At 42.9% G+C, this 27,322-nt stretch overlaps 1 protein-coding gene across 1 annotated transcript in view; it reads left to right on the top strand.

Annotated features, from left to right (window-relative positions):
* LOC135902788 (prolyl endopeptidase) overlaps positions 1 to 19,960 on the top strand; it is a 43,382-nt gene extending 23,422 nt beyond the window's left edge. The window contains exons 9-19 of the mRNA XM_065433035.2: positions 376 to 480; positions 3,932 to 4,036; positions 4,714 to 4,794; positions 6,010 to 6,123; positions 7,021 to 7,163; positions 9,503 to 9,619; positions 11,023 to 11,118; positions 11,953 to 12,054; positions 13,100 to 13,259; positions 16,735 to 16,803; positions 19,769 to 19,960. Coding sequence (XP_065289107.2) covers positions 376 to 480; positions 3,932 to 4,036; positions 4,714 to 4,794; positions 6,010 to 6,123; positions 7,021 to 7,163; positions 9,503 to 9,619; positions 11,023 to 11,118; positions 11,953 to 12,054; positions 13,100 to 13,259; positions 16,735 to 16,803; positions 19,769 to 19,834 — 1,158 coding nt within the window. The 3' untranslated portion in view covers positions 19,835 to 19,960. The remainder of the gene's footprint in view (positions 1 to 375; positions 481 to 3,931; positions 4,037 to 4,713; positions 4,795 to 6,009; positions 6,124 to 7,020; positions 7,164 to 9,502; positions 9,620 to 11,022; positions 11,119 to 11,952; positions 12,055 to 13,099; positions 13,260 to 16,734; positions 16,804 to 19,768) is intronic.
* Positions 19,961 to 27,322: the final 7,362 nt, after the last annotated feature.

Here is a 27,322-nt window from a genome sequence, read left to right as displayed (position 1 = left end):
ACTATGTGCAGAGTGAATTTGGTTTGGTGTGTAGCAGGAGTCATAGACTCCGGTTCTGGTATGACCTCTCTGCGCTGTTGGAGCACCCTAAGTTTATGTTGAGAAAAGCGTTTTGCATTGACTTTATAGTGTACTCTATATACTTGTAAATGGTTACTAAACGAAAGTTTTTTTGTAATCACGAAAGAAAGGTCTGCTTAATCTGTCTCACAGTGCATGGCATACCCATAATTTTAAACCTTTACCTGGTGTCATCTAGCTTGGCCTCTTTATCGTACCACGGGAGGATACAATGAACAAAAATGCTGTCTCTACGTGGGTACACTTCTGGTTTTACCTGTAGCAAAATGATTAACTCGAATTGTTTTACTGCAGGAATCCTGGAAGGACCTAATACTCCAGGATGAAAAAGATGTCCTGGACTGGGCAGCTTGTGTGCACAAGAACAAGCTAGTGGTCTGCTACCTGCGTGATGTCAAGGTGAAGATTGCCACTTATAATAAGTCAATGAGACACCAAATGAGATCAGGCCAAACAATGTGATTATTGTACAAAACAATGTGCCAAGAGTGCGGTAGAATGTAGGGCAGTTTTCAATACTTTTGCTTGCAATGACAGTACAGTTCAGACCAGTCAGGTGCAGCTGTAAGTGGTCAGGTAATATAGTGACCCTTGCAGCGTTTGTATTTATCGAAAATGTACTTGAAACACCACTCAGCTTCCCAGTGTCCAGTGCAGTTACTCACTGTGTAACCCCTACCCCGCTTCTCTTTCTCTGGCCTCTTTCTTCTATTTCTTAACGCCCATTTTGTACAGGAGTGAATGTGTAACAATTGAAATGCTCCCATTTTTTGCCTGTAATTCAGCGTTTATTTCTGTAAAACTACTTCGTTATATAGAGAATTTCGTTATACAATTAAACCTCGATATAATGGAATTCTTGCTGTAACAAACCAATTCCCTTTTTATAACTTCTTGTCCATAGAACACCTGGTATTTTGAACCTCAATATAACGAAGTGTGTTGATACACAATTTCAATATAAGGAAGTTTCACTGCTGCTGTGTAGGATTGCCAAATGTGTGTCAGATTGTCAAATGATTGAATTACATGTGGCTGCATGTGAATGTACCTCTCAAATTGCACGCCGCACGACTGAGAGCAACCGTCAAAGTAGTGTAGCATGATGTTCTGGATAGTATGTCTACTATTTCTAATGCTTGTGCTCGGAGCAGTTTGGTAAGGAAGAAGTGGATGATGTTGGGATAGGGACACAAGAAACAGCTGATGACGGTTATTTTGTCGACTTTGGAGTTACAGGGCTTACTAGTAAAACAAAGCATTGAACACTCCAATGACCACTAAAGCTTAGTGAAGCATAGTACAGTCAGTGATGCTACCGCTGCACCAATTGCGCCGAATTATGCCGAGAGGTGGACCCTGCTACATTTCAGCAAAATATGAGAAATCTGCATTAACACAGCAAGCTAGGCGAGTCGTTGACTGAATATATCCCTAGGGGTGGGCAGTGCGAACCAGGCGAAGGACAAAAGGAAGTGAACTATACGAGCGCCGACTAACAACTGGTTTATTTTTTCCAAGCAAGTGATTAAATATACAGAGAACGGGATCATGTGATGAAGTGACACATACAAATCTGCGCTTACTGTGTGCCGAAAGAGTTGCTCAGGTTTTCAAAAACAGAACTTAGTCCTCAAGTGCTGTTTCTCCGTGCAATCAAAAGTGGCATGGCGTGGACCAGCAGGTGTGTTAACTTCGTAGTGGACCGAGTCAAGTCTCCCCCAATTAGGCCTGGACCTTACCACTGCTTCATCCTTGGGCTGTTGTCTATTTCGAATACTTTCCACCCCACCATGTTCGAGTTGCTTAGGGAATGGAACAGCATCTCTTTTCAGGGAGCAGCAAGTGATGGTACTGGCACCGAGCTGGACCCCGTGTTCCTCTCTTGTAGGACCAATGTAAAATAGTGTTCAAAGTTTTGAACACTATGTGGTGTCTCATTTGATTTTTAGAACATAACCCGCACAATGTCGCGGACACAGAGGCCGTGAACAATTTTTCCGCTGTTCCATTTGTCACCTATTTGTCCCTTTTGTTGGCAAGCCGATTGGATGGCTTGAAAAAGGATCTACGGTGGCTACAAAGGTATTGGTTGACTCTGCACCAAACAGCAACTTTTACCGCTGGATACAGATGAAGCGCCGTTAGTTAAGCCTAACTGCATCATGTGTCCGTAACAAAAATCCATTGCCAGCTGACATGGTGGTGGCCACGTAGCAGGTTGTTGCAGCAAGGTAGCTTCCAGTGTGGTCGGGCCAGTAAACTGCCTTGGTTATTGGGTGTGAGATCATGCGCTACACTGGTGGCTGGAGGATGAGATCAGGCATGTTGCCCCCGGGGTCAACATGTGGGCACCTACAGCGAGCGCTTTCACCAAGCTGGATTTGCGCATTACAGCCTAATCAGACAGCATTGCTTAGTCAAAGGTCATGTGTACACATATCTGCACTTTGGTATGGCGCACTGCACACATCGAGCTGCGAGACAAGCAAAAGCAAGCCACCCTCGCGGTGTCGCCCATTGCAGTATTTCAAACACACAGTCAAGCGCAACACAGGGTCAAGTGCAACACAGGACAAAATTTATAACAACTGCAATTAAATATATTTTTCCCACATGAGTTGCAGTTTTTGGACCACTTGCAAAATTATTTGGACATTGTTGCAAGAAGTTCAGTTTCAAGTTCAGCTTCAAGTTCAAGTTCAGTCAGCAACTCTTCAGTTTGCTAACTTAACATTCTGATGTAAAAGTCCCAACACAGACAAACCCACCATGTTGTGTAGGTAACGATGTAGCGCTCCAGCTCCGAAGGTCCATTTTGCTGCTTCAGAATGCACATTTAGCTGCTCTGAAAGCCGCTCCATAATGGCATGTGCCAGTGGCATCACTGAACAGTGGAAGTTAATCCCTATTGTTGGGGGCTGTTGATTTCACATGTTGGTTAGGTTGGAGAAGTGAAAGAAAGGACAGCTGGCCATTTTTTGTCTGGACTCTGGACACTCGACCTTTGAATGTCCCACATGGTGTTGTAACAATTGAGCTACGATGTGGCTGCCGTCTCCTCATTTAATTTTACGGGTATGTGAATTTTTGAGTGTCTGTGTACTTTCACAGACACTTGTGTGATCTATACTGTTTAAAAAGCAGTGTTGCCATTCTTGGGGATCTTATGCTATGATCTGGTGGCTTTCACCTTGTTTAGAGGCAACAATTGTATTGACACACATCTCGATGATCGACGATTGTGCTCGTTGCTATCATTGTGCTTTGAGTGTGACTTGTTTTTCTGGGCACAAGTCTTCATACTAAAGGAATAGTTAAATTTGTGACTCACAGTTTTGGCTCTCACTGGTTCTTCATCATTGCTGCGCCATGAGAGTATATTGTACATGGTTTTCTTGGAAGAGTTATTGGTTGAACTTTTGTAATGGGCAGAAAAATTGTAGTCAATTATGTTTGCTGCATTTATTCCTCTTATCTAATGCCTTCAAGTTGACATAGTTATTCTGTTTAGTGAATTAATAAGTAAATAAAAATGTGGTTTAAGTGTATTTTAAGCTGATTTGGTAAAAAATTTAATTTAGTGTGTTTTAGCACATTCTCTATGGTATTCAATAGGTTCACGAGCAATACTAATTTGCTTTTGCAAAGTCTTTGCAGGAGAAAATGGCAACAGAAATACCAATGGCAAAGGCAAAATAGGTGTTGCGTTGGTACCTGCATATAAGGTAACGATGCAGATTCATGATGTTGGAGACAAACATCCGTTATTTATATCTTTGCGTTAGCTACATGATAAGATTTCAATTTTGAAGTGCTGAACGAAGTTTTCCTTTTTCTTTAATTGCAGAATGTGCTTCAATTGCATGCTCTCTCTACTGGAGAAAAAATCATGGACTTCCCCCTAGAAGTTGGCACTATCACTGGTTTTGCTGGTGAAAAGAAAGACCATGAGGTAATTGTCTCTCTACTTTTATGGCTTTTAAGTCGAAGCCAGGAATAGTACAAAATGCTTCACTAAGAGTACGGCTACGTATCCACTACCACAGTCAGATAATTACTGGTCTTCATCTACGTCCGTAAGCGGTTTCCTCTGGTGGTTTCTTGTTAAATGTAACGTTTGCCAAATGCATTACCCACAGAAGGTAGCAATTTCAGTTCTGTGTGTTATCTGTTATTATTGTTGCAATATTGATGTGCTTCGTTAGTGTTTAGTTTGCAAATAAATACAGCAGCGGCCAATGTTTGGCATGACTGTGTGAAGAACTTGTGTTACCTCACTGTACTTGCGAAGTTGACATCAAGTCTAGGAGTTAAATGCTAACTTTCAGACAGCAGCTGGTGAAGGCTATAGGGACAGTTACAACCTTACATTTGACATTAATATTTGCTCAGTGATGTAATCTAGCAAACAAAACTTAGGGACATATATTAACCTTGGAGGAAAGGTTACAGAGGAGAAATGTGTCTACAGAAGCATGTCTATGTTGGTTAAACAAGCAGACAAAAGGGGCACAGTGTAGCAGTTGGGCCACCTAATGTGCTGAGAACCTGGTATGCTCCATTTTCTTGGTTTGCGCTTGTGCTGTGACGTGTACTGTTATAAACCGTCGTGCTATCTTTTCTGTGCAGATTTTTTACTTTTTCACATCCTTCTTGACGCCTGGCACCATCTACTACTGCGACCTCAGCAAAGAGCCCATCAGTCCCAAGGTCAGTGTTAAGTGCGTCTATTCTTTCACCAATGAAGACTCTTTTAATGGAAAAATCTATTAGTTTTCTTTGTCTTGCATGACATACTGAACTTCTTTCTGGTCTTTCAACTTCTTGAACAATGTGTTGTTGAAATGTGTTGTTGCTTTTCGCCCTCCTAATCTGTCTGTTGGCTTTTGTATCACCCATGAGCAAGGTCCGTCCTAGGTCCTCCCCCCCCTTCTTTTAAAGTGCTGTGTGCACTTGCTTGCTCGAGTGTTCCACCACAGGAGTAGTAAACAGGGCCGCAATGAGAACAGAGCCAATATTTGTGAATCTAGTGTGGCCACTAACATTTCATTTAATTTATTGTAGCCTTAAAGACCCCGAAGGCACATCGCAAAGGAAACGACAGTAGCGCAAGAGAAATAAGTTACAAATGTATGAATAGCATTTACCTATTGTGCAAGTACTGGAACAAGCTGTAGTGAAATAATCTAAAAAAAGAAACATTCACATAGCAGATTCTTCTTCATTCAATGGTTCGCTCGTCAGTTAAATAATAATAATTTGTCATTAGGATACCTACGCATCACAGCTTGCGAGAAATGGCTGGGAGAGAATTATGGGCCATCTGCCTTTCTTAATTTCTTAAAAACGCCCCCTGCAGTAGTTCAGTGGCTCTGGTTTTCTGCTGCCGAACACAAGCGCACAAGTTTGATTCTTGGCTGCAGTGGTTACATTTCAGATAGAGTGGAATGCAAAAGCACTTGTGGATTGAGTTTTAGGTCGTCAATTAAAGATACTACCCAGAAAATTAATCCAGAGCCCTTAACTACATCTCAGTCCTGTGCTCCTGAATGACAAATCAATCGGCCATTTAACTCCTCTTCAAAAGATACCCATGGTGGTGAAGGCCATACTTCCTTCACCACAGGCACTGTAGAACACACAGACAGCTATTATACTGATGCTGAAGCTAGGCAAGGCAAATAGCCTTTTATGAGTGGCCAATAAAATATGGGCAGTAGTAGTCTCAGTGTGTCAAAAGAAGGGCAGCTTAAAAAAAATTTACCGAAATTTTCCTGAATCCAAGGGTGTAAATAAAGCCTAAATTTGCCTCCCTCGAATTTCAGCTTCAGCATCATTAAAATAATAGTTATCCTTTTGTGCAGACCTGCCTAGCTTGATGTGTAGTGTGTCAGTGCCAGAAAATTCCTTTTCTTCCACTTGCAGGTTTACAAGAAAATTAGTCCTCCTGGATTTGATGCCAGCAAGTTCGAGACCAAGCAGGTGTTCTATACAAGCAAGGATGGAACCAAGGTCCCCATGTTCATTGTTCAACAAAAGGTGGTTTAGTATTCTTAAATTCTGTGTCTTGCCTCATATTGGTGTTTCATACAACTATTGAACTTCATGCTGATTCATGCTTCATATCGAGATTCATGCACTAGAATCAGTGACAATTAAAGAATGCAGGAAAACTTCTCAGCATAAAATGATCGTCCTGTCGTCCTGCCATTAGCGTCTGCATGGACATCCAAAGTAAAATTTGAACTGCATGCCACGATGACGTTCAGTAGGCGGAGCATTGTGGGTGCACCCACTCCGCCATAGCCTTCACAGTGAAAATCATTGAAGGAGGAGCTGAAGCACCGCGAATGGTGTGTTTGATTGCCAATAACTCTGCTTCTGCTGAATGCATTGAAGAACTTTTCTGCAGCAAAGTATTCCTGTGGTAGTCTAATTTAACTTCAGATATATTTCTCAACTTCGATGAAAAGTGGTTCAGGGCCCCTTTACTTGATTCATGTTAACTGGGACACCCTGCATGGACTTCTAAGGGGACTATTTTGCATGCACGTGTTGTCTTTTAATGCCTCTATGCCTTCTAACACAAATTGGTTACTGTTGCTCATTGTCATTGGTCTTAATAATGTCATGCTTTCAATACATGTGACATGCGTGACGTAGCTCCAAGTGGCGTCTCATAAGAAGTGGGTGTAAAGGCACTTCTCCAAAGAGGCACATTTTCGTCCCTTTCTTTCAATGCTCATCCTTTGTTGTGCTGTGTCCGCTTTCTGGATGATATAACCACTTGCACAACTTGCATTTCTTCTGCAGCATGCAGAAGGGGTCATTGTTTCTCTGGCCAAAGTAACAAATGCAGGACATCAGCAGCATGGCGAAATGTAGGACATGTGCTTTTCTCTGAATTACAAGAATGAGTTCTGGTTCTTCATTCAGGGACTGCCTGTCAAATCGCCGTGCCTGCTGTATGCCTATGGAGGCTTCAACCGGAGCCTGCAGCCTTACTTCAGCGTGTCGTGCCTGCTGCTCATGCAGCATTTGGGCTTTGTGTATGCCATTGCCAACGTGCGTGGAGGAGGGTGCGTGATCTTCTATTTCAGGCTCCCTTTGTGCGTTTGTCATACCAGTAAGCTTTGTTGCAACCACATGAAGGCAACAAACAATTAAGTCTGGAAAAGTATTGGGGAAATTAACTGCTCTTCTTGAATAAAATTAATAATGAAGCCATTGATGATTCTTAATGTAAATGAATGATTCACCTGAATATTTGTTGTAGTGAGGATATTTTTATGGGGTTAAAAGAAGTCGGAAATATATTTACAGGATATTTACAGTAACTGTAGCAGCTGACAAGATGGTAGACAGCGCGCGATGTTCAGAGCGTCGTCTTCTTCGGACCAAGCTTAAAACGTCTTCTTCGTCAACGGTGTTGTATGACCCCCGGCGGCTGAAGCACTGGCATGGTGCTGGTTGGGAGGCAGTTAAGTGATGCTACTTAAGACCCTCAGTGTAGACCATGTCGGAGCGATGCTGAGCCACGGGTGAGTCAAGAGGGGCGATTTCGTATGTGACGTCAGTTACTTGATGCAAGACACGATAAGGGCCAGAGCAGCGTGAAAATAACTTCGCCGAGAGGCCAGCGCGTCGAGACGGTGACCAAAGAAGAGCCAGGGCGCCCGGTGAGTAGTGGACGTCACGATGGCAGGCGTCATATAAGCGCCACTGATTTTCCTGTGACTCCACAAGTCGATGTTGGGCAATAGGGCGCACTTCTTGTGCTTTGGGTATGGCTTCACGGGCGTACTCGGATGTGAAATTCAGACTAGCAGGCAGAAGGGTGTTGAAAGGTAGAGTAGGGTCGTGGCCAAACAATTGTATATGTGGCTAGACATATAAGCCAATCCGTCATATGTGAGTTGTCTAAAGTGGGGCAAGCACCACCGAGCAAGGTGACTGCCACCTCTAAACCTTCAGATGCCCAAAAGCTCTCGCACAATAGCACATGCGTCTCACAAAGCTACAATAGTTGGCGTCCAATGATGAACACATTATGCCATGCAGTTGCATGAGAGCATTTTTTGCATAGGCCCCGTTGTAGCAGCGGTAAAAGTCCAACCACCATGAAAATGGCCAAAAGAGACAAAGAAAGCTATTCGCTTTAATAATAAAAGTGAATAAGAATATAACTTCCCGCAGGTGGGAGCCAAACTCGCATGTCTTTCATGATTTTTCTTTTTTGCTTCAACTTCAACTTCAAGCCAGGCGAAACATAGCCCCCAGTTCCCCTTATTGTTCTCTCTCTTACCAACAAGCTGTCATGTGAAAACAATCAATCGGTCAGTCAATCAGCCTTCTTTATTTTTTATCTGCTACACAGAATGCAGGCAGGGGAGCCTGTGACCCCTCTGTACTTTAGTGTGGAACTAGTTTTTAAGGATGCTTTTTGTAAATAATTTCATCACAGTAATATGCTCTGCTTGTTGATGCTTGTTCATGTGCAGTGAAACTGAGGATCTTGTACTTCCAATTTATTTGCACTGTAGTATCATGATTTTCCAACCAAAATTAATTTGTTCTTATATGATTGCATCATTCATATCATGGCTGACAGAAATATAACTGCTTACTTTGGTCTTTATAACAACATTGTTGAGCACTCACTGCATCGTTTATTAACATAGTGCTGTGGCTGCAGATTATTTACTGGCTGCCATTTAACCTGATGATAGATATACTGTATTTGTGCTTGTATGACCCACTCCAGGTATTATAAAATGTAAGTTTTGCTTACATTTTTTGCTTACAAGTGTCTTCATAGTGGCTTCACAGCTATGCACTGCACAGTGCAATGAAGCCACACCTTGGTTGACCAAAAAGGAGTAGTCAGAGCTGTGATAACCAAACATACGAATTGCTTCATAAAGATTTTAATGATATTTTATGTGGTTATTCGCATAGGTTGTATATGCTGATTTGTCCTCTTTTCTGTTGACTGCTGATTGTTGCTGTAGGCTATATGTAAAAATAAATCGTTTGAATATACACTACATGCGCTGGTTAGCTTTGTCATACCAAACTACAGCCTGGTATGTCTGAAAAGATGTCATTCTAACACTTCCTAATATGTTTTGTACGGTCCAGTTTGTGTTTACTTCAAGTACGAGCTTTGGTAGCTGGTACCTCATGTGCGAATGGCTGTTTGGTACTAAAGCAGTGTTCAGAAATAGGGAAAACTTTGCATCCCAGGCTACCTTTTAGTGCCCTAACCATTGTTCATTAGTTGTATGTGCAACCTTGCTGCACAGAGTTATCTTTGCCTAAAGAAGTGAGTCTTTGCTGTGGTAATGTTGTAGTGCTATACCTCGGTAGTAGCCCCAAGTAGTCCTGAAATGTGACATGCTTTTTGTCTTCTAAACAGGGAGTATGGCGAGGCATGGCACAATGCAGGTCGCCTTTTCCACAAACAAAACACGTTTGACGATCTTCAGTCAGCCGCTGAGTACCTCGTCGAGAACAACTACACCACCAAGGAGAAGTAAGTGCTTGCAAAGTGGCTCACTGTAGTGCATTTGCAAACAACGAAAAGGGGAATGAGAAGTTCTGTAAAAGAGGCTGAAGTTGTGAGCTTAGTAGTATAGTTAGCCAGTGTTAGAAACTATGTTAAACTTCCCAATCATATTCACTGGTGCTATTCTAGACAAGCTTTCCTTCGTAATACTGTATAGGCATAATGCATGCATAATGGCAGCATTAGCCTGCATATACTTGCTACAGTTGACTTCTGTTAATTCGACCATGACGGGTCTGGCTAAATTCGTTGAATTGTCCCACAGGTCACATTAAACAAAACAGAGAAAAAATGTCAAAACACAAAGATGATTCATATATCAGTATTTTCCTAATTCTAACATGCCCTCAAATCAAACACGCGCCAGTTTCTACAGGTGCAAAGTAGACAACTAATGTAGAAATGACATTAAATCTCCTAAGCAAAGTAGAAAGCAGAAGCGCAGCCAATTTTTTAGCAAGAAAAATAGGCAAAGGTGGGCAAGGGCACGGCAATATGGGTTTCACAATGGCAACCAATTTCTTAAAATCATCTCTGCTAGACAGTTCTTAAATTTAGGTTTGCTGCAATACATTTTTGTTGGGCGATATAGCACACAAATGCCACAAAAGTGGTCTTAGTATTGTGTCTGATTGCACCATCAGGACAATTTATGGCCCAATTTTTTTCAAAGAAAAAAGTGCCGCATGTTAGAATCAGGTAAATATGGTAGTCGGACATTGTGAGCTACGGCAGACTGGAAATAGGCTCTTTCTACAAGAGATGATGTGTGTTCAATGCATTCATTATCTTCTAAGCACTGCCGAGAGAGACACTGCCACTAAAGGGATCGCTACTAGTGTGTTTTAGTTGAACGTCTCTATGTTGCGCTCTGTTCCTAGTTGCCTCATTCAGCCACGTCGGAGTGGCGGCCGATTTTCACCCTTAAGTTATGCATTTAGCGTAGCGGAAGGAATATTTCCTAGTTGCAGAGCCCTCTGGCCAAATTCAGGGTAGTGAAATCAAATTTAAAAACTTTGGACACTTTTATAAAGTAAAATATAGCTTATTTGCCCATGAAGTATCTAGACGTGTGCTTGTAATCAATTACCGGTCCATTTTATTGAGTTGAAAATAAAATTTCGATTTAGAGAATGCCACGTGATAGTCTGTGAGCTTGCATTTTGTATCCAATCCAACCCTTTCTGGTGTCAACGCGCTGCACAGCGCGCACCACATTTCATAGCACGTTTCACAGCATGCTTGATTGGTCGCTGGTTACATTTTGATCTCTTACTGATCACGCAGCCAAGATACCTTCTGTGCTAGCGTTGCAACCATTAGGCATGTGCTTATTATTGCCTTGAGCAGTCTTTGTGTGGCCTGCACAGGCTTGTGGTGCAGGGTGGTTCCAATGGAGGCCTGGTGGTGGCAGCATGTGCCAATCAGCGGCCAGACCTGTTCAAGTGCGTCATCTGCCAAGTAGGGTAAGTGTCTCTTTAGGTTATTGAGTTGGCCAAGTTAATCCTATAGTGATCCTCAAGCTACTAGATGATAAAATTTGCAGGGCACTTCTAGCTTATCTTTGTACAAATTGAAAGTTGTATGTGAAAAAAAAAATTTTTGCCCATAAAGTCAACTGCAATAAAATTTTTGATTATGTAAAAGCCTAATTTCAGACAGTGTAGATATAGAGCAGCCAAAGTTTGTTTGTGTTGAAATTCAACTAGGTGCATTACAAAAAGCTTGCAAGAATGGGCATTTTCCATACAAAAGTAAAAAAATGCACTGCCGTTAATGCTTGCTGAAAATGAAAAGACCTGGAATGTTGAGGACCAATACGGCACCTGGAGAAGACCTTTTAGATAAGGTGATGCCCGTTGCGTGCTTGAAATCTCAGAGGCCATGTTCTGAGATCTGCACCATATCTCTTAACCAACTGGTGCCCTTGTCATCTGCAAAGGTGCCAGTGCTTAAAAACAGGTAATAAATAAATTTGATGATTAGCGGCCCTGCAACGTTGCCAAGGTTGCTTCTGTAGTATATATTCACTAATAATTTACAACAAATTTAGCCAAAGTAAAATTTTCAGTTGGCCTTGAACGGTGTACCGTGTCTGTATGTGCAGTGAGACTTCAAAATTAATTTTGGAACCATTTGCATCCCCCAGGGCCTTGCCAAAGATCGAATTGTGCTTCTTGTGCAGAAATATGCACTTATACTCTCATGCTCTCCCACTATATGCCTTTTGGCTGCTAAACAGAATTTGCCACAGCTGATACACGGGCTTGTGCCTCACTCCCTTACCTTTTTCTGTGCAGTGTGCTGGACATGCTACGTTTCCACAAGTTTACCATTGGTTATGCGTGGACATCAGACTATGGAAGCTCAGATGATGAAAAAATGTTCAGTTACCTGTACAGGTCAGTGAAATCCTTTACAGTCTTTTGTCTGTTAGATTGCCCATTGCACCTGCCAAAATACGCACATTCGGATGTTGCTTTCTGCATCAACTCAAAGTGACTTAACCTCCTTATACGTTTATTTATTGGTACAAGTGGGCTGAATATAATCGGAGCACATGTAGCATGACATTTGTGTCATGCTGTGAACAGATGGCATCATTTTATGACAGTTTTGTGATACCAGTGTTGGTGAACGTAATATTTGTTGCCAAATGATTCTCAGCTTTAAAAAAAATTCAGTGGATTCAACAAGTTGGACTCAATATACAGTGAAGCTTTCTGCAAGTGCATAAAGAGACAAAACAAGAGTTTGTGTTTATTGAATGCCCGAACAGAGCGACACGGAAGGCTTTAGTCGGGCATCATAGCGAGGCTAATGCAATGCTGCTGCCACTTCCATGTAGAAGCGAGCTATCTGTCTTTTATTTTATTTTAATTATTTTTCTCTTTTTTTCGTTTTTTGCACGGTCGGTGCCGTGCATGCGTGGAGGCAATCGCCATCTGATGGCAGCTGAAGGAACCCAGCGGCGGTGATGTCTCCCGTGTCCTCCGCTCTAATTGGTTGGCCTATTTGGCAAGAAAAAAGCCACACAGCACCCACGGTCACAAAAGCTCAGCGAGGTTCCCAAAGAAAAGCTTCGCTTTTGAAATCTCTTCTTACTGAGTTTACATGTGATATGAACTCGAAAATTAGTAATTCATCAACCTAGTTGTTGCAGCGTTTCAAGGTCACTGGAGTGACTTTCTGGCACACAGCATATTGCTTATGCATAGACGTTGGTTTCACAAAAAAGTAAAGGAACTTGCTAGGTTCTCTGGAAAGTCTTAGTGCCTTCACGTGATTTGCTCATATTTAATTATTCATGCATTTAACACCCTTATTCATCCTTCACCCCATGCTTTGGTAGTGAGAAAACAAACTGAAGTTGTTGTCTTCAACTGCTTGTCTTTGTGTGGTAAAGCCTAAGAAATCATCTTTCAACTTTTCTTGCCCTGGTGCCAGGTACTCGCCTCTGCATAACATACCGGCCGTGATGGGTGATGACGTCCAGTACCCCTGCATACTGCTGCTGACGGCCGACCATGATGATCGTGTCGTGCCATGCCATTCGCTCAAGTTCATTGCTCAGCTGCAACACACTCATGGGAATTCCAACAAGCAGGTACAGGCATGGAGGGGTGCATACTGCCACACGTATTACTGTGTTTACTCGATTCCAACGCACAATTTTGCTTACAGACAAACATTCTCTAATATGTTACATTTCTTAGAAAAGTCATTATAGAAATCATGTTGTGGTTACCTTGGTGGACTTTCTGTTGAGAAGCAGTTGAGTACTATGCATGATTTTTCCAGAGTATGCACGTTAGAGTTGAGAACAAAAGAAAAATTACACTAGATGTGTGACCAAATCCTACACCCCAATCTCTGATCCAACATACTGTGGGTTACACACGAAACACGCAGACGAGAAGGAATGAATGGACAGCATGAGCGCTCCTGTCATCCATTCCTTTGTTATCATCTGTCTATTTTCTGCGCAACCCACAGCTTGAATCGATCTCATCTTGCCCAGCTGTCAGTTATTTTAATCTCACCTTCTAAGTTTAGAAGCTGTGCTTTGCTGTACTGTGGGTACCAGGCATTACGCTTTGGGCAGCTGATGATGGTGTAAAAGCCTCGGACAATGACGACAAATGATTCTGGTCTACAGTGGCATGGATGTATCAAATTTTCTTTTTTCCAAGTGAGAACAAGTAATTTCTCTCTCTTACTATGAAAATCTGGTTAGGGGAGGGTATTGCGTTTTTCAGTCTGGGTGTGTGCTACAGCCGAGGGCATTGCACTTTCCATTTCTGACCGTAAAGAACGGGTGCACACTGCAATCAGGTCAATACACCATGTGTTTACTGGCAGCAGCTATGATAGATGGTTTTGCTGCACATGGAAAAAGGCTTTGGATGACTTCCTGTTTTGCCCTTTGGAATTGACAGCTAGATTTAGCGGAAAAAACAAAAGGCAGTGGCAGGTCGAAGTAGCATGCCAAATGTGAGACATCCTTATTTTTCAGCACTCTTGCTCTCCTTCTGTTCGATGTATCAAATAAGTTTTTATATAAATGCAGTGCAGAGCTAATTCTGCTTGCATATGTTTGAGGTGTGAGGAGCATTTCCTTTGTTTTAGTGCTGAATAAAAGACCACCTATGAAGTGAGTGCAGAAATGGACATGCTTTTCTTTTTCTTGACAGAGTCCAGTGCAAATAAATGGGACAGAAAGTTTTATGGGGCTGCAGGCACAGAAAAGTCAGTTATTGTTGCTCACAGCACAAAATAGCATGGGTTGGCAGGAAAGCCGATATTCGCTCATAAACAGTTGCACTCATGTGCGCTTACACTCATAAGCACTCACGTTCTTACTCACACCCACTCATGCTCACCAACATTCCCTTGCATTCATATTCACTTCCATTCACACTTACTGGCACCTATTCATACCCATACTCGCATCTACTCCCACTCTCCGACAGTTACTCACATTCTTGCTCGCATCCACTCAAGATCACTGTCACTGACTTTCGTTCGTACTCACATTAAGCGGCACTCGCTCCTGTTTCTACTCGCATTCACTCAGACTCATCGGCACTCACTCACTCTTTATCCCACATCTGTGAAATCAGTGGGGAGCGAAAATGATGTATGCGTGAGTCAGTATGACAGGCTATGCAAAGTAGTGCACTGGTTTCAGAATTGACTCAAACTCCTAAGTGCACTGCCTCAAGGAGCACCCAAGATTCCCAAGAGGGGGGTGTTAAGGCATTGCTATCTCTGGAAGAGCTGAAAAGGAGCTTGAAGGAAAGCGCAGCACGAACACTGCGACATGAGGATAGAAGAGGAGCGAACAGCCTGACACACCCACAATGTATCGTACTTACACGATTGTAAGTCGACCCATCTTTCTAAATTTGAAAATCTGAAGTGGGGGGGTCGACTTACAATCGAAACCAAAACGTGGCACCGCCAAAAAAGCGAGACCAACAGGAGCTACACCGTAGTTGCAATTTTATGCTTGCTCTATGGCCCTACCCGTAGCTTTTCGCTATCCCGTGTGTTTGTTGCTTTCGGAGGGGTTTTTCAACATTTTTGAGAGTTTTACAGTGCATGCAACACTGCATCAATACACTGCAACACTGCATCGGGGGTTGATAGTTGATGGAAGCACTGCTGTTCTATTCGCGGCGGCACCGTCAGAACGGCGGCGCTTGTGGGGAGTATCGGTAGTTCATGGAAGAGCAGACACCACTCACGGGTTTTTCTCTATAGTTTGACCAAAAGCATTGGTTTGACACGTTCGACTTGAATGCCGGCTACGTGCTACTTGCATGCTTCTTCAGTCATCACGAGTGCTCCAGGCCCACTAATCATTTGGCACTCGTTCACAGCAGCGTTCAAGAGAGCTTCCATCCTTTACGCTGAAGAAACAAATCACTGTGCAGCAGGCCGCAAGTTCTATGTTTCTGAACAGGTGGTGCGAGAGTGGCGACTGCAGCGAAGTGAAATTTTCACTTGTGACAGCAAGTGAGGAATTTCCCACATACCGAAGGCTGGACGCTTTCCAGAGCTGTAGGCCAAGCTTGCGGTGTACGTCGCTGAAATGCTTGATCGGTTCCTGCCAGTGAAGTGTGACATGGTCATGAAACAAGCACGGATCTTCGCCTTTTAAGGACCTGCTCCGCCGCGAGTACAATGAGTGGCTGGCGGCAGAAGACCGCGAGCTTACGCTAACCGGACCTGTCAAAAGAGCTTCCCTGACGGCTGCGTGTGGTTGGGTGCATTCGGCGTGGGGTGCTGTTCCACAAGATGTGGTGCGGTCGTTTGGCAAATGTGGAATTTCGCTGGACGACAACACGCTGTGTGACTGTAGCAGTGCTGACGATGATAGCACTAGTTAAGACGAGTAGTCCAGTGACCGTGTCAGCTACTAATAAATTCGCGTTATCAAATGCACCCTCAGGTATGCTCCTTTTTTTTTTTCCTGTCACGCGATATGGGGGGGTCGACTGACATTCGAGTCGACTTACAGTCATGTAAATATGGTAGCTGCACAGTGTCAGTGGAGATGGTACCTGTCCAAATGTGCAAAGGGCAGTGCCATCACTGTCCCCTAAAGCATTAGACAATGTCACATGTACAGACAACTGAATGTGGTGCTTATACAGAGTCGGGGAAGGGCAATCTGAAGTTCTAACAACTTTCAAGACATCCACGAGGGGTCAGCACACTTTACAATGCCAGATCGGCAGCTGTATGAACAGATATGGCCCGGACCCAGCAGTGTTGACAGTGTGTTTTTTACAGTTGGAGCTGCTGCGAGGACTTCCAAGCTGCTTTGACAGCGTCAGTGATAGCACCATGTTTTCCCAGAAACTTTGCGACATTATTTGCAACTCTTGCATTGTGTGCTAGCTATGCAAGTGTTCTTCAGTAAGAAAGAGTACTTATGTATGTTCATCGAGATTTATTTTTGCCATTTGAGTGGGATCAAACTTCTGTCTTCTTGTGAACGTAAAATTTTAATGTGGTCCACTGAATTCGTAGTAGATCTTCCTTGCATCTTTGTTTTGCTCCTCTCTGCGCAGACAAATCCTCTGTTGATCCATATCGACACCAAGGCTGGACATGGGCATGGCAAGCCCATTTCCAAAGTGGTAAGCATTGGAATCTTTGAAACAGCTGCAGGGGTCTTGTGAAGTGGCATGACAGGCTGTTAGACAACAGCTTTGCAGTGCCAATTGGAACATGTTCACATTGTACCGTATTTGAATAAGAACGAATTCTGCTACAGCAAAACATCATTTCAGCAGTTCTACCACAGCAAAGTTTTTGATTCCTCTGCAGTGAGAAGCCATAACAATCCACTAGTCTCACCTAGAGTGGAATCACGGTGATACGATCGCGCCGGATATGAATTTCAAAATGATAGAACTCATTTTTCAGATGACCTGACCCAAGTCCATTGGGTCAGGTCATGCTTACATGTTACGTTTCTAATGTTCCAAAGCACTCTTCGCAGCGCAGCGGATAAGAACAATTGAGTGACCGTGTGATCCTCGGTCGAGCCGACAAGGCCCCAGCTGCACCGGTAACACCAGGCACTGGCTGTAGTCGGGCCAGCAGAGCAGCCACACCAATGTATCGGTCACATTCCTGTTGCCAGGACAACTTGCATCACTCCACCTTGACTTAACCCCCATGCGTTCCCCCTCCATCAAAAAGAAATACTTTCGCTTTGTGCAGTATATCATGCAACTTGTCAGCCATTTTCAAACACCTTACAACTGTATCAGGAGTTTACAATAACAGGCAACCCAGTTTTGCTGTGTCAGCCAGATCAGCAGCATTTGCTTCCATGAGTAGCCTTATCTTTGCGTTTCACACCTTCCACCGTCTTCGGCACCTGGTGACGATTCAAAACTTTTCTACCTTTGCATCCGTCAGATGACACAGTACGAAGTAGCTTCACCGCCGCAAAACAGAGTAAACAGATCACCACCAGCTAGGATGCAGCAACTAAAGAAACTTGAGATAACCCGGCAGATCTTGATATGTCAGCCTCGGAACATGAAGTGTGCAGCTAATTACTGCTAAAATGTGTGCAAAACAAGTGTGCCAGTGATTCAAATTTGCATCATCCAATAAGAGTGCACTCCCTGCAAGCCACGTAGCTACAGTAACGAATTGCGGTGGAATTTCTCCCTTCTCGCGCTCGCCTTTGCTTTTATTTCTGCATGAAGAACTACAAAGCTGTGGCTATCTAAACCTCCAATCTCTTTTTACAGTTATACCATAATGACGGCACAGTGTCAATGGAAAGCCGCGGCCACTCAATCATTGGTGCATAGCACTTCCCGAAGCGAGAGTTTCTTCCCGATTTCAAAGACGGCACACTAAAAAGTGAAAATTTTTCAAATTCTGCTGCATATTTCCAAATATTTCATCATGACATAAAGGAAGGTGTTATTGCAGGGGACAAAAATCTGAAATGTTGAGCAGGTTGGCCATCTCATTTCCGCGTCCCCCCTTCATTTCCTAATTATTTTACGTTCGTGAATTAGACAAATTTCAGGTAGTATGAATTTCTGTGCCGTTCCGAAAGGTTCGTGTCATCGAGATTCTATTGTATATGGAGAATCTTTACCGACTTTTGTGTGCTTATCTTGCCTTCAAATAGTCTGCATTGATGATGTGTATCTGTAATAAGTGTAACAAACATTACTCAGTGACTCTTTACACCCCATTGCATCTCTACCATCATAAGAGCATAAGCAGACTATCGTCTGCTTACGCTTGCCATGCAAGCTTGCATCAGAATTAAACTAATTATTTCTGATTAGCTTTAGACACCGAGCTAGATTCAAACCACGTCAAATTCAAGGTCAGACCCACACATACGCTTGCAAGTGCGTGCTCACTCCTGGCCACTTCTGGCTAGATGCCTTGGCAGGCATCGCTTCATGTTGATGACAGTGCTTCACGGGATGCTGTGACGAGCCCACTTGCTGAGTGCACAGTGGCTCGCTGAGACAACTGCATTTGGTGCATAGTAGATGCCAAAATCGGAAATACCGTCTACGTGAACATCCAAAATAAATTCAAACTACATACCACAGCAACATTAAGTAGTGCACACCACACTCTATCACAGCCTTCGCAGTACAAGGCATTGAAGAAGGAGCAGGAGCACTGCAAAAGAAATCAAAGGTGATCTTTGATTGCCAGTAACTGCTTCTGCATTCTGCTGCGAAGTATTTCTGAAATAGTCTAGTTTAACTTCAAATCCATCATAAAAAGTATTTCAGGGCCCCTTCACTGACATACCGAAGTGCTTATTAGTGAGTCATACAGATGTATCAAAGTTGCTTTCCTAGGCAAAGTCAATTTTGAGATCTGATAGAAAATCTGAAGTTTTTGCTTTTCACATTGCAACATCTGACTCTCACCGCAGGAGGCGGTAAGTTAATGCTGGGGTTTAAAAAATAAAAAGAAAGATATTTTGGAACTATTGAAACATGAAAGAAACAGAATTTCGGAAAGTAATAATCATCTCTTAGTGGCTTCTTGCTAAAAAATTTAGCATTTTGGCCTGCAGCGTAGTGATCTTGTCCAAAAGAAAATTACCTGTGTGAGGTTGCATTGCAAAGCACCTGATGCACTGCACCACTGAAAACCACACTTGCTTCTTGTGTTAAGACTTCTTTCCTGCCATTGGCAAATCCATTTGCTTATATTTATAACTACATTGCACGTCTTGTGCCCATACGGAGCTTTGTGACACTCTTGATTACTTGATGTCATATATTGAATGCCTCCTGGAGTAATATTCTGTGAGTGTCCGCCTAGTAGACTGTCCATTTTGGCTGCTGGTGAAGTGCTGGTTAGCTGGGCTGGGGTACGAGCGAGAATGAGGCAGACGCCCCTGGCCAGTCCTCCTCGCTTGTACTTGTCCAGGCAACCAGCAGCAGCCAAAATAGACAGTCCACTTACATTCTGTAAGGTGGACACTTGCACAATGCCCCCCATGGTGTCTTTGCTAAGTAAACACATATATGTAATTTGCTTAGGGTATTTTTTCAACAAGATTATGCATAATTGTCTTATTTTTCATTTCTTCAGATTGATGAACTGACAGACACGTACAGCTTTGTGGTGAATTGCCTCAACTTGGAATTCAAGGAGTAGGTGCCATGGACAAGCTGGTCTTCCTTCCAAGCGCATTTTATTTTTTCTTTGTTTTTTACTGGTGTCAAGTCGCCAACAGCTTCTTCTTGCTGTGAGAAATTATAGAGTTGCTCAAGGTTTTGTCAACCTGTGTGCTTTCGCGAATGGTTGATGTTTTAATTTCAAGCACTATTTTGACACCCGCAGTGGACCGGGAGCTGCGTTCAAATTTAGTCATTTTTAAGCATATCGTCTTCAGTGCATGCTAATTGGCTAGAGCAGTGCTACTGAATGTTCATAAAATACATTGGCGAGCAAGCATGCGTGCCATCTTATTTCTTTCGGAAACAGGCCTTATTTCTGTCATGTGTGTAGCTTTAGCTCGGGAGCTCCCAACTAAATGCATGGGTACAGAAACATTTTCTTTTGGGAACTTCTGCACCGATTTTGATGAGGTCTATTACATTTAAAAAAGAAAGTTCTAAATACATGGGTACAGAAACATTTTCTTTTGGCAACTTCTGCACCGAGTTTGATGAGGTCTATTGCATTTAAAGAAGAAAGTTAAAACCTAAGTGACTGTAGAAAGCATTCAGGCCATCAGTTTTAGACTGCAGCACTTGGGCAGCCATTCCTGCGGGGAGCACCAGCTTAACTCAGTGAACGGGCACAGCGAACGATGAAATAGTAAATGCAGAGTGCAATGGGGTATGAAAGATGCAAGGAGTAAAGTGGAGGAGGAGGGAATGGCAAAAGCGTGAGATTAAAGCATAGTGCGGTGACGATGGCTACGAGATGGTGCCAGAGTAGCGCATGTTGTCTGGGAGGTCTGTCTGTAGCGGCTGCTGTGAATAGCGCGCACGCTTCACCCACATGTCACCCACGCACTGCTTCTTGCGATCTCCAGATTAGCGAGACTGTCGTGCCACAATCGCTCCACTTGCAATGTGTCGCACAAGACAGATTGTTTGCGTCAGCCAATATATCGTGAAATGAAAACACGCATAGAGCTGCACTGAAATTTTGCATTGGGGAGTATCATAATCATCTGTCATTTTTTAAAAGAAAAATTTCTGAATATGGCAAAAACGCAAAGAAGGATGGGCTATAGTACAACGCAGTAACTCAGCTGAATAGTGATGTCACAATTCTGTACACTGATCTAATGTTGCATCTAAGGCAGGCAAAATTGATGTATTGACGTGCTGTAAAATTTATCCCTTAAGTTGAAAGTACAACTTTGCAAAAGCCCTCATAAGCATTATAACGAATTCACGTAAGTTGTAGGTTTATGTAAGAGATGCAGTTCACAGAACTGTAATATTTATTTTTGGTGCAGAATTCTGCATTTTTAAACTTCAGGCTTCTAGTATTTTGTTTCTGGCTTGCCGATTTACATCAATATTTATAAAAAATTCAAAGCCCGAAATTAAATCTGTGCTTCCTAGAATTGATGGAAATTATCTTACTCTCTTAAAATGCAACAAATTTAATTCAACTGGGCCGATTGCTTTTCTCTATATGCATGCATTTCTGCATTTTACGTGTACTTGAATAGGGAAATCGGAGGTGGCTCTGAGCTAAAGCTTCCTCTTAACTGCTTCTGTGTTTAGGCCGAGTTCAACTTGGTCAGTGTAAGTTTCAACCATTACAGTTATGCATGCTTTTTAGTTTTTGCAGACATGTAGGCTCTGGCTTATCTCTATGATGCACTTATCACAGATGTCAGCAGCATGCCATGTCTGTAGAATAATTTGCAAGGTAATTTTAGCATGACGTAGTGGCTTTATGTTGCCACCTGTGAGCATTGTGTTGCATATAGGTGCGAAGGGCCTGTCCAACATGTAAAAATGGGAAAGACTGTAGTTCTAGTGTGATAAGTTGCAATTTGGCTTGTGAATGCTGTTCAAGCTGGCAAATCACGACAGTGTGGTCCTCTGTTAAAGGGGACACTGACTCCATATTCTGCCAGTGATTATTACTGAGATATGGCATAGAGGCCCACAGAAATTTTTATGTATATATCCATATGTGCGGCCCTTTGTTTTCTGGTTTTATATATTTTTCTTCAAGTTTGGTATTACAAATCGGGTATTTCCTTGCTAGAGAAAAACCGCGGAGAAAGTGGGCATTTTGTTGTCTGGCAGCCTGAATTCAAGATTTTCCTCGTAACATTCACAAACATTTAAGGCAGGCAATGGTCTCCTTTTGGACACAAATATTTCAGTCAAAAACAAGTCAAATCACTATAGCATATAATGAGAGAAAGCTGCTTGCAAGTCATGTTACAAACTAATCTACACAAATTCACAAATTTTCGTTGGCACTCATTATTTACTTTTTAAAGAAACCAAATGCACAAAAATAAGTCAGTGTCCGATTTATCGGACACCCTAGGGACTGCAAAAATGTCAACAACAAAAAATGAATGCATGCCTTTAATGCCCTCAAGGGCTCAAATCACCACAGCCACCTCTGAAATAGCTTTAACGATCTGCCAGTACAATTATTAGTGTCTCGATGCTTGATTGGAACAGGAGATGGAGTGTGTGCATGTGTGTGTAACAAAGTTTTACGTCATGCGACAGTGGCCTCTGTTCACTCTGGATATGCTTCACGGCAATGCAGTGTGTATGCTTGACAGCGTAACACAGCTGTATTGCGGCGAAGCTGACTTTCTGTAACTGAAATTCAACGGTTCATACCCTTTCCGCACTTCAATGCCATCAGCAAGAATGCCAAAGGCGAAGTCAGCGCTTTTGCTGACAGTGGCGAATACTTTATGTGAAAAACACCGCACCTAACAGAAGGAAGCTTCATAGTACTACAGTTGCCAGTGGATCTGCGGGCAAGAGCGCTGGTTTGGGGCTGCAAGATAATCAGAATGGCGACAGTGGTCGCTTAAATTAATGCCATTTCGAGCCTGCGGTCACGGCAAAAAGTCGGAAATATTGGTCGGCGAAGGGTTTCATTGTCCAAAATTTCTGACGTCCCTACACATTGGCTCTATGGGGAAGGTGGGGGGGGGGGGGGGGGTATGTTGCCAGCACTGTAAAGGTGTCCAAATTACCAGGCATGTCCAAAAATTGGGCATCCAAAAAATAGTTCGTTGACTGTATAGGGGTGTGCTTCACGATTTCTGGTTTTCTTTGTTGTCTGGACATATGTCTGGACACAAATGGCTACCACATGAGCTTGCTTTGCAAGAGGTGTGGTGCTTTTCGTTATCTTGCAAGTCCTTGTTGACATACATTATAATTTGCACTTCAAGCATTACTGTGTCCATCCTAAACATGTCGGGTCTTTGAACATACTTTAATTGGGGAAACGTCCTCACAACGCCACAGCTGCCGTTTGCAAGTAGCAGTGCAGAGCAGTGCCAGCACTGCGTTTGGTTCCTAGTGCATTAAAGACTAAACCCCATGGGCGTGATTTTGTGTGCGACGGCGACAAGCGACGGATCGGGCCATCGCTTGAACAAATCGCTCAGTCTTGTCGTGCGATCGCTTGGTTCTGCAAATCTAGAATTCGTTGCTCATCGCCCAGAAGTGCTACGAGCGACGAGCCAACAGCGCAAAGCTGGAATTGGATGTACATCACTCAAGTACTACCAACTGTGGCACAGAACAAGCAAACGATTGAATTTTTATAGTGCAAGGATAAGAACCCACTGGAAGACCTTCAGAAATATTTTATGCTCCTTTTTACAGTAAAACACTTCAACTTAAGTAAAAGCACGCATCACGTTAGTTTTGGCGCCTATATTGCTGCCCTCATACCGGCAATACCGGGGAGACATCGCTCGAAGTTGTCACTCGCATGGGGTACGATTTGTGGGCGACGAGCAAACGCAGCAGCCATTTCCATCGCGTCACTTATCGTTGTCGCACGCATGATCGCTTGCATGGGGTTTACTTTACCACCATCTGCATGTATGCAATATGTGGGAAATGCCATGCATGTTCGTTCATCTGGCATCTAACACCTCGGCTAGGCGTTTCGCAGTCTTGGGGCACCGAATTTCTAACATTCCGTTTCATTTGTTATTCTTTTGTCATGCATCATGCTGAGTGACTGATCCTGTCAGTAACACCGGCACAGCAGTCGCCAAGCCAATGACAAATGTTGAAGTGAAGAGCACAATGAGTGATTTGGCATGACATAGAGGCTAAACTTTTCGTTCATATGAGAAGTATGTTTATGATGTATGCACGTAAGGGCACACATACACACGAACCACTAAGACAGTTGATATCCGAATATCCCCTTTAAGTACGATTATTTTGTCCCATTAAAAAATTAGTTTCACTCCATTTCTCGCATCTTGTGAGAATCATGAAAAGCATACAAATGCAGAACAGATTAGGAATTTTCAATTTTTAGGCGAGTTTTATCAAGCTTACGGAATGTGAACTCGGTGCGGGAACTCTCTAGCAGAACATAAGATATGAGAAAATCAATTATTTCATGTCTAACCTACTTGTAAAGCATCCATCCAGCCATTTGGAAAAACTGCTTGATGTAAAATAGTGCAGAAAGCAATGAAAGAAGTGAACCCACTACATTACAACATACTGAGACCAAGAACAAACACTCAACTGTCTGCCTTCCAACTTGTTTCACTAACGCACTTTACGCAAACTGTTCAAGCACAGCTACAATAAGAAGTGTTTCAAGATGTATGCAACACATTTTAAACATACAGTGGACTCTGTTTAAGTGGAACCTCAAGAGACAGTGGAAATCGGTTGCATTTATCAGGAGTTCCATTTGCTGAGAGACAAAGCTGAATACAATTTCATGAATACAAAACCAACCAACCATGAAGATGGCGTTCTGTTTAAGAGGCAGTTCCATTTAAGCGATTTCCATTTATCAAGATTCCACTGTACTTATTTGCATCAGTGAGCTTTGTTTGTGATGCAGTCTTGGCGCACCCAATTGTGCGCACCGTGTCTCGAGGAGATGCAATATACAAAGCAAACCAAATTCACATGCTAAAATCTGGGACGAGGCTTTGCTTGATATATACTGGATTTCACAATATTCGGTTGTGCTTGTACACCCACCAGATCTTGTAATAAGGCTCCTCCAAAGGTCGCTGGCACTATGTAAACTATGCTTCAATATAAGTAGACGTATCTTTGGCGGGCGGCTCGCTAACACTAAACAAACCATAGCATAATGAAGTAAATAGAGGTTCTAAAGAAAATACCATACCCATGCTTCTTATCTGAACCAGAAGTAATGTCATTGGCACTGCGCATTTTCAGCACACTACTGCCACCATAGGCGTCACCAAATCTTGGAAAACATATGCCGAGGAACTGCACGCTGCTTCTGGATGTTACATCATTTCCGATGAGAGGCAGTGGAAACGTAACTTTTTCCATCCTAATAAAAAAAAGACTATTTTTGCTACCTTTCCGCTATGCATACACCCGTATTTCAGATGTAATATTTTACATGGAGGATGCTAAGTATATATTCTATCTGTAACTATGGGTGTTAGGCATCCAAAATTTCATTACAGTTGGCCTTCAGCATTTCAAACCAGCGCATGCGGTAAGCTGTGAGGGACATAGTGGAGCGTAGCCACTGCTATGGATTCTGCTTGCGTTTCTTCGTAGCATACATCTCATAGCATCCCTTAATTTTGGGTCCCCCATTTCTAGCTTCATAGAAAGCCCAGAAGGCGAATGCACAATTTCCAAACTCTGTTTGGGTTCTTTTGCACTCATTCTGCAATCTTTTGTACAAACGGCTGGTGGCACCTTTCAATTTTGGGTCCCGCTTCTAAAATCTCTAAAGCTCTTTCAAAAGTGGTGGCAACGCTGTGCATGCTCATATACGAAAACTGACAGCATCCATTAAGTTTAGATCATCATCATCATCAGCCTAGTTACGCCCACTGCAGGGCAAAGGCCTCTCCCATACTTCTCCAACTACCCCGGTCATGCACTAATTGTGGCCATATTGTCCCTGCAAACTTCTTAATCTCATCCGCCCACCAAACTTCCTGTCACCCCCTGCTGTGCTTCCCTTCCTTTGGAATCCTGTCTATAACCCTTAATGACAATCGGTTATCTTCCCTCCTCATTACATGTCCTGTCCATGCCCATTTCTTTTTCTTCATTTCAACTAAGATGTCATTGACTCGCGTTTGTTCCCTAACCCAATCTGCTCTTTTCTTATCCCTTGACGTTACACCCATCATTCTTCTTTTCATAGCTCGTTGCATCGTCCTCAATTTAAGTAGAACCCCTTTCGTAAGCCTCCAGGTTTCTGCCCCGTACGCGAGTATTGGTAAGACAAAGCTGTTATACACTTTTCTCTTGAGGGATAATGTTAACCTGCTGTTCATGATTTGGGAATGCCTGCCAAACGCACCTCAGCCCATTCTTATTTTTCTGATTATTTCAGTCTCATGATCCGGATTCGTGGTCACTACCTGCCCTAAGTAGATGTATTCCCTTACCACTTCCAGTGCCTCACTACCTATCGTAAACTGCTGTTCTCTTCCGAGACTGTTAAACATTACTTTAGTTTTCTGCAGATTAATTTTTAGACCCACCCTTCTGCTTTGCCTCTCCAAGTCAGTGAGCATGCATTGCAATGGGTCCCATGAGTTACTAAGCAAGGCAATATCATCTGCTAATCACAAGTTACTGAGGTATTCTCCATTAACTCTTATCCCCAATTCTTCCCAATCCAGGTCTCTGAATACCTCATGTAAATACGCTGTGAATAGCATTGGAGAGATCTTATCTCCCTGCCTGACGCCTTTCTTTATTGGGATTTTGTTGCTTTCTTTATGGGGGACTACAGTGGCTGTTGAGCCGCTATAGATATCTTTCAGTATTTTTACATACGGCTCGTCTACACCCCGATTCCGTAATGCCCCCATGACTGCTGATGTTTCGACTGAATCAAATGCTTTCTCGTAATCAATGAAAGCTATATATAAGGGTTGGTTATATTCCGCACATTTCTCTATCACCTGATTGATAGTGTGAATATGGTCTATTGTCGAGTAGCCTTTATGGAATCCTGCCTGGTCCTTTGGTTGAGGGAAGTCTAAGGTGTTCCTGATTCTATTTGCGATTACCTTAGTAAATACTTTGTAGGCAACGAACAGTAAGCTGATCAGTCTATAGTTTTTCAAGTCTTTGGCGTCCCCTTTCTTATGGGTTAGGATTATGTTAGCGTTCTTCCAAGATTCCGGTACGCTCGAGGTCATGAGGCATTGCGTATAGAGGGTGTCTAGAACAATCTGCCCGCCACCCTTCAACAAATCTGCTGTTACCTGATTCTCCCCAGCTTCCTTCCTCCTTTGCATAGCTCCTAAGGCGTTCTTTACTTCTTTCGTCGTTACTTGTGCGATTTCAAATTCCTCTAGACTATTCTCTCACATTATCGCCGTGGGTGCCACTGGTACTGTATAAATCTCTACAGAACTCCTCAGCCACTTGAACTATCTCATCCATATTAGTAATAATATTGCCAGCT

The sequence above is a fragment of the Dermacentor albipictus genome, chromosome 3 (assembly GCF_038994185.2).
Source record: "Dermacentor albipictus isolate Rhodes 1998 colony chromosome 3, USDA_Dalb.pri_finalv2, whole genome shotgun sequence".
NCBI lineage: Eukaryota > Metazoa > Arthropoda > Arachnida > Ixodida > Ixodidae > Dermacentor > Dermacentor albipictus.
This window is presented reverse-complemented; position numbering and strand designations above follow the sequence as displayed.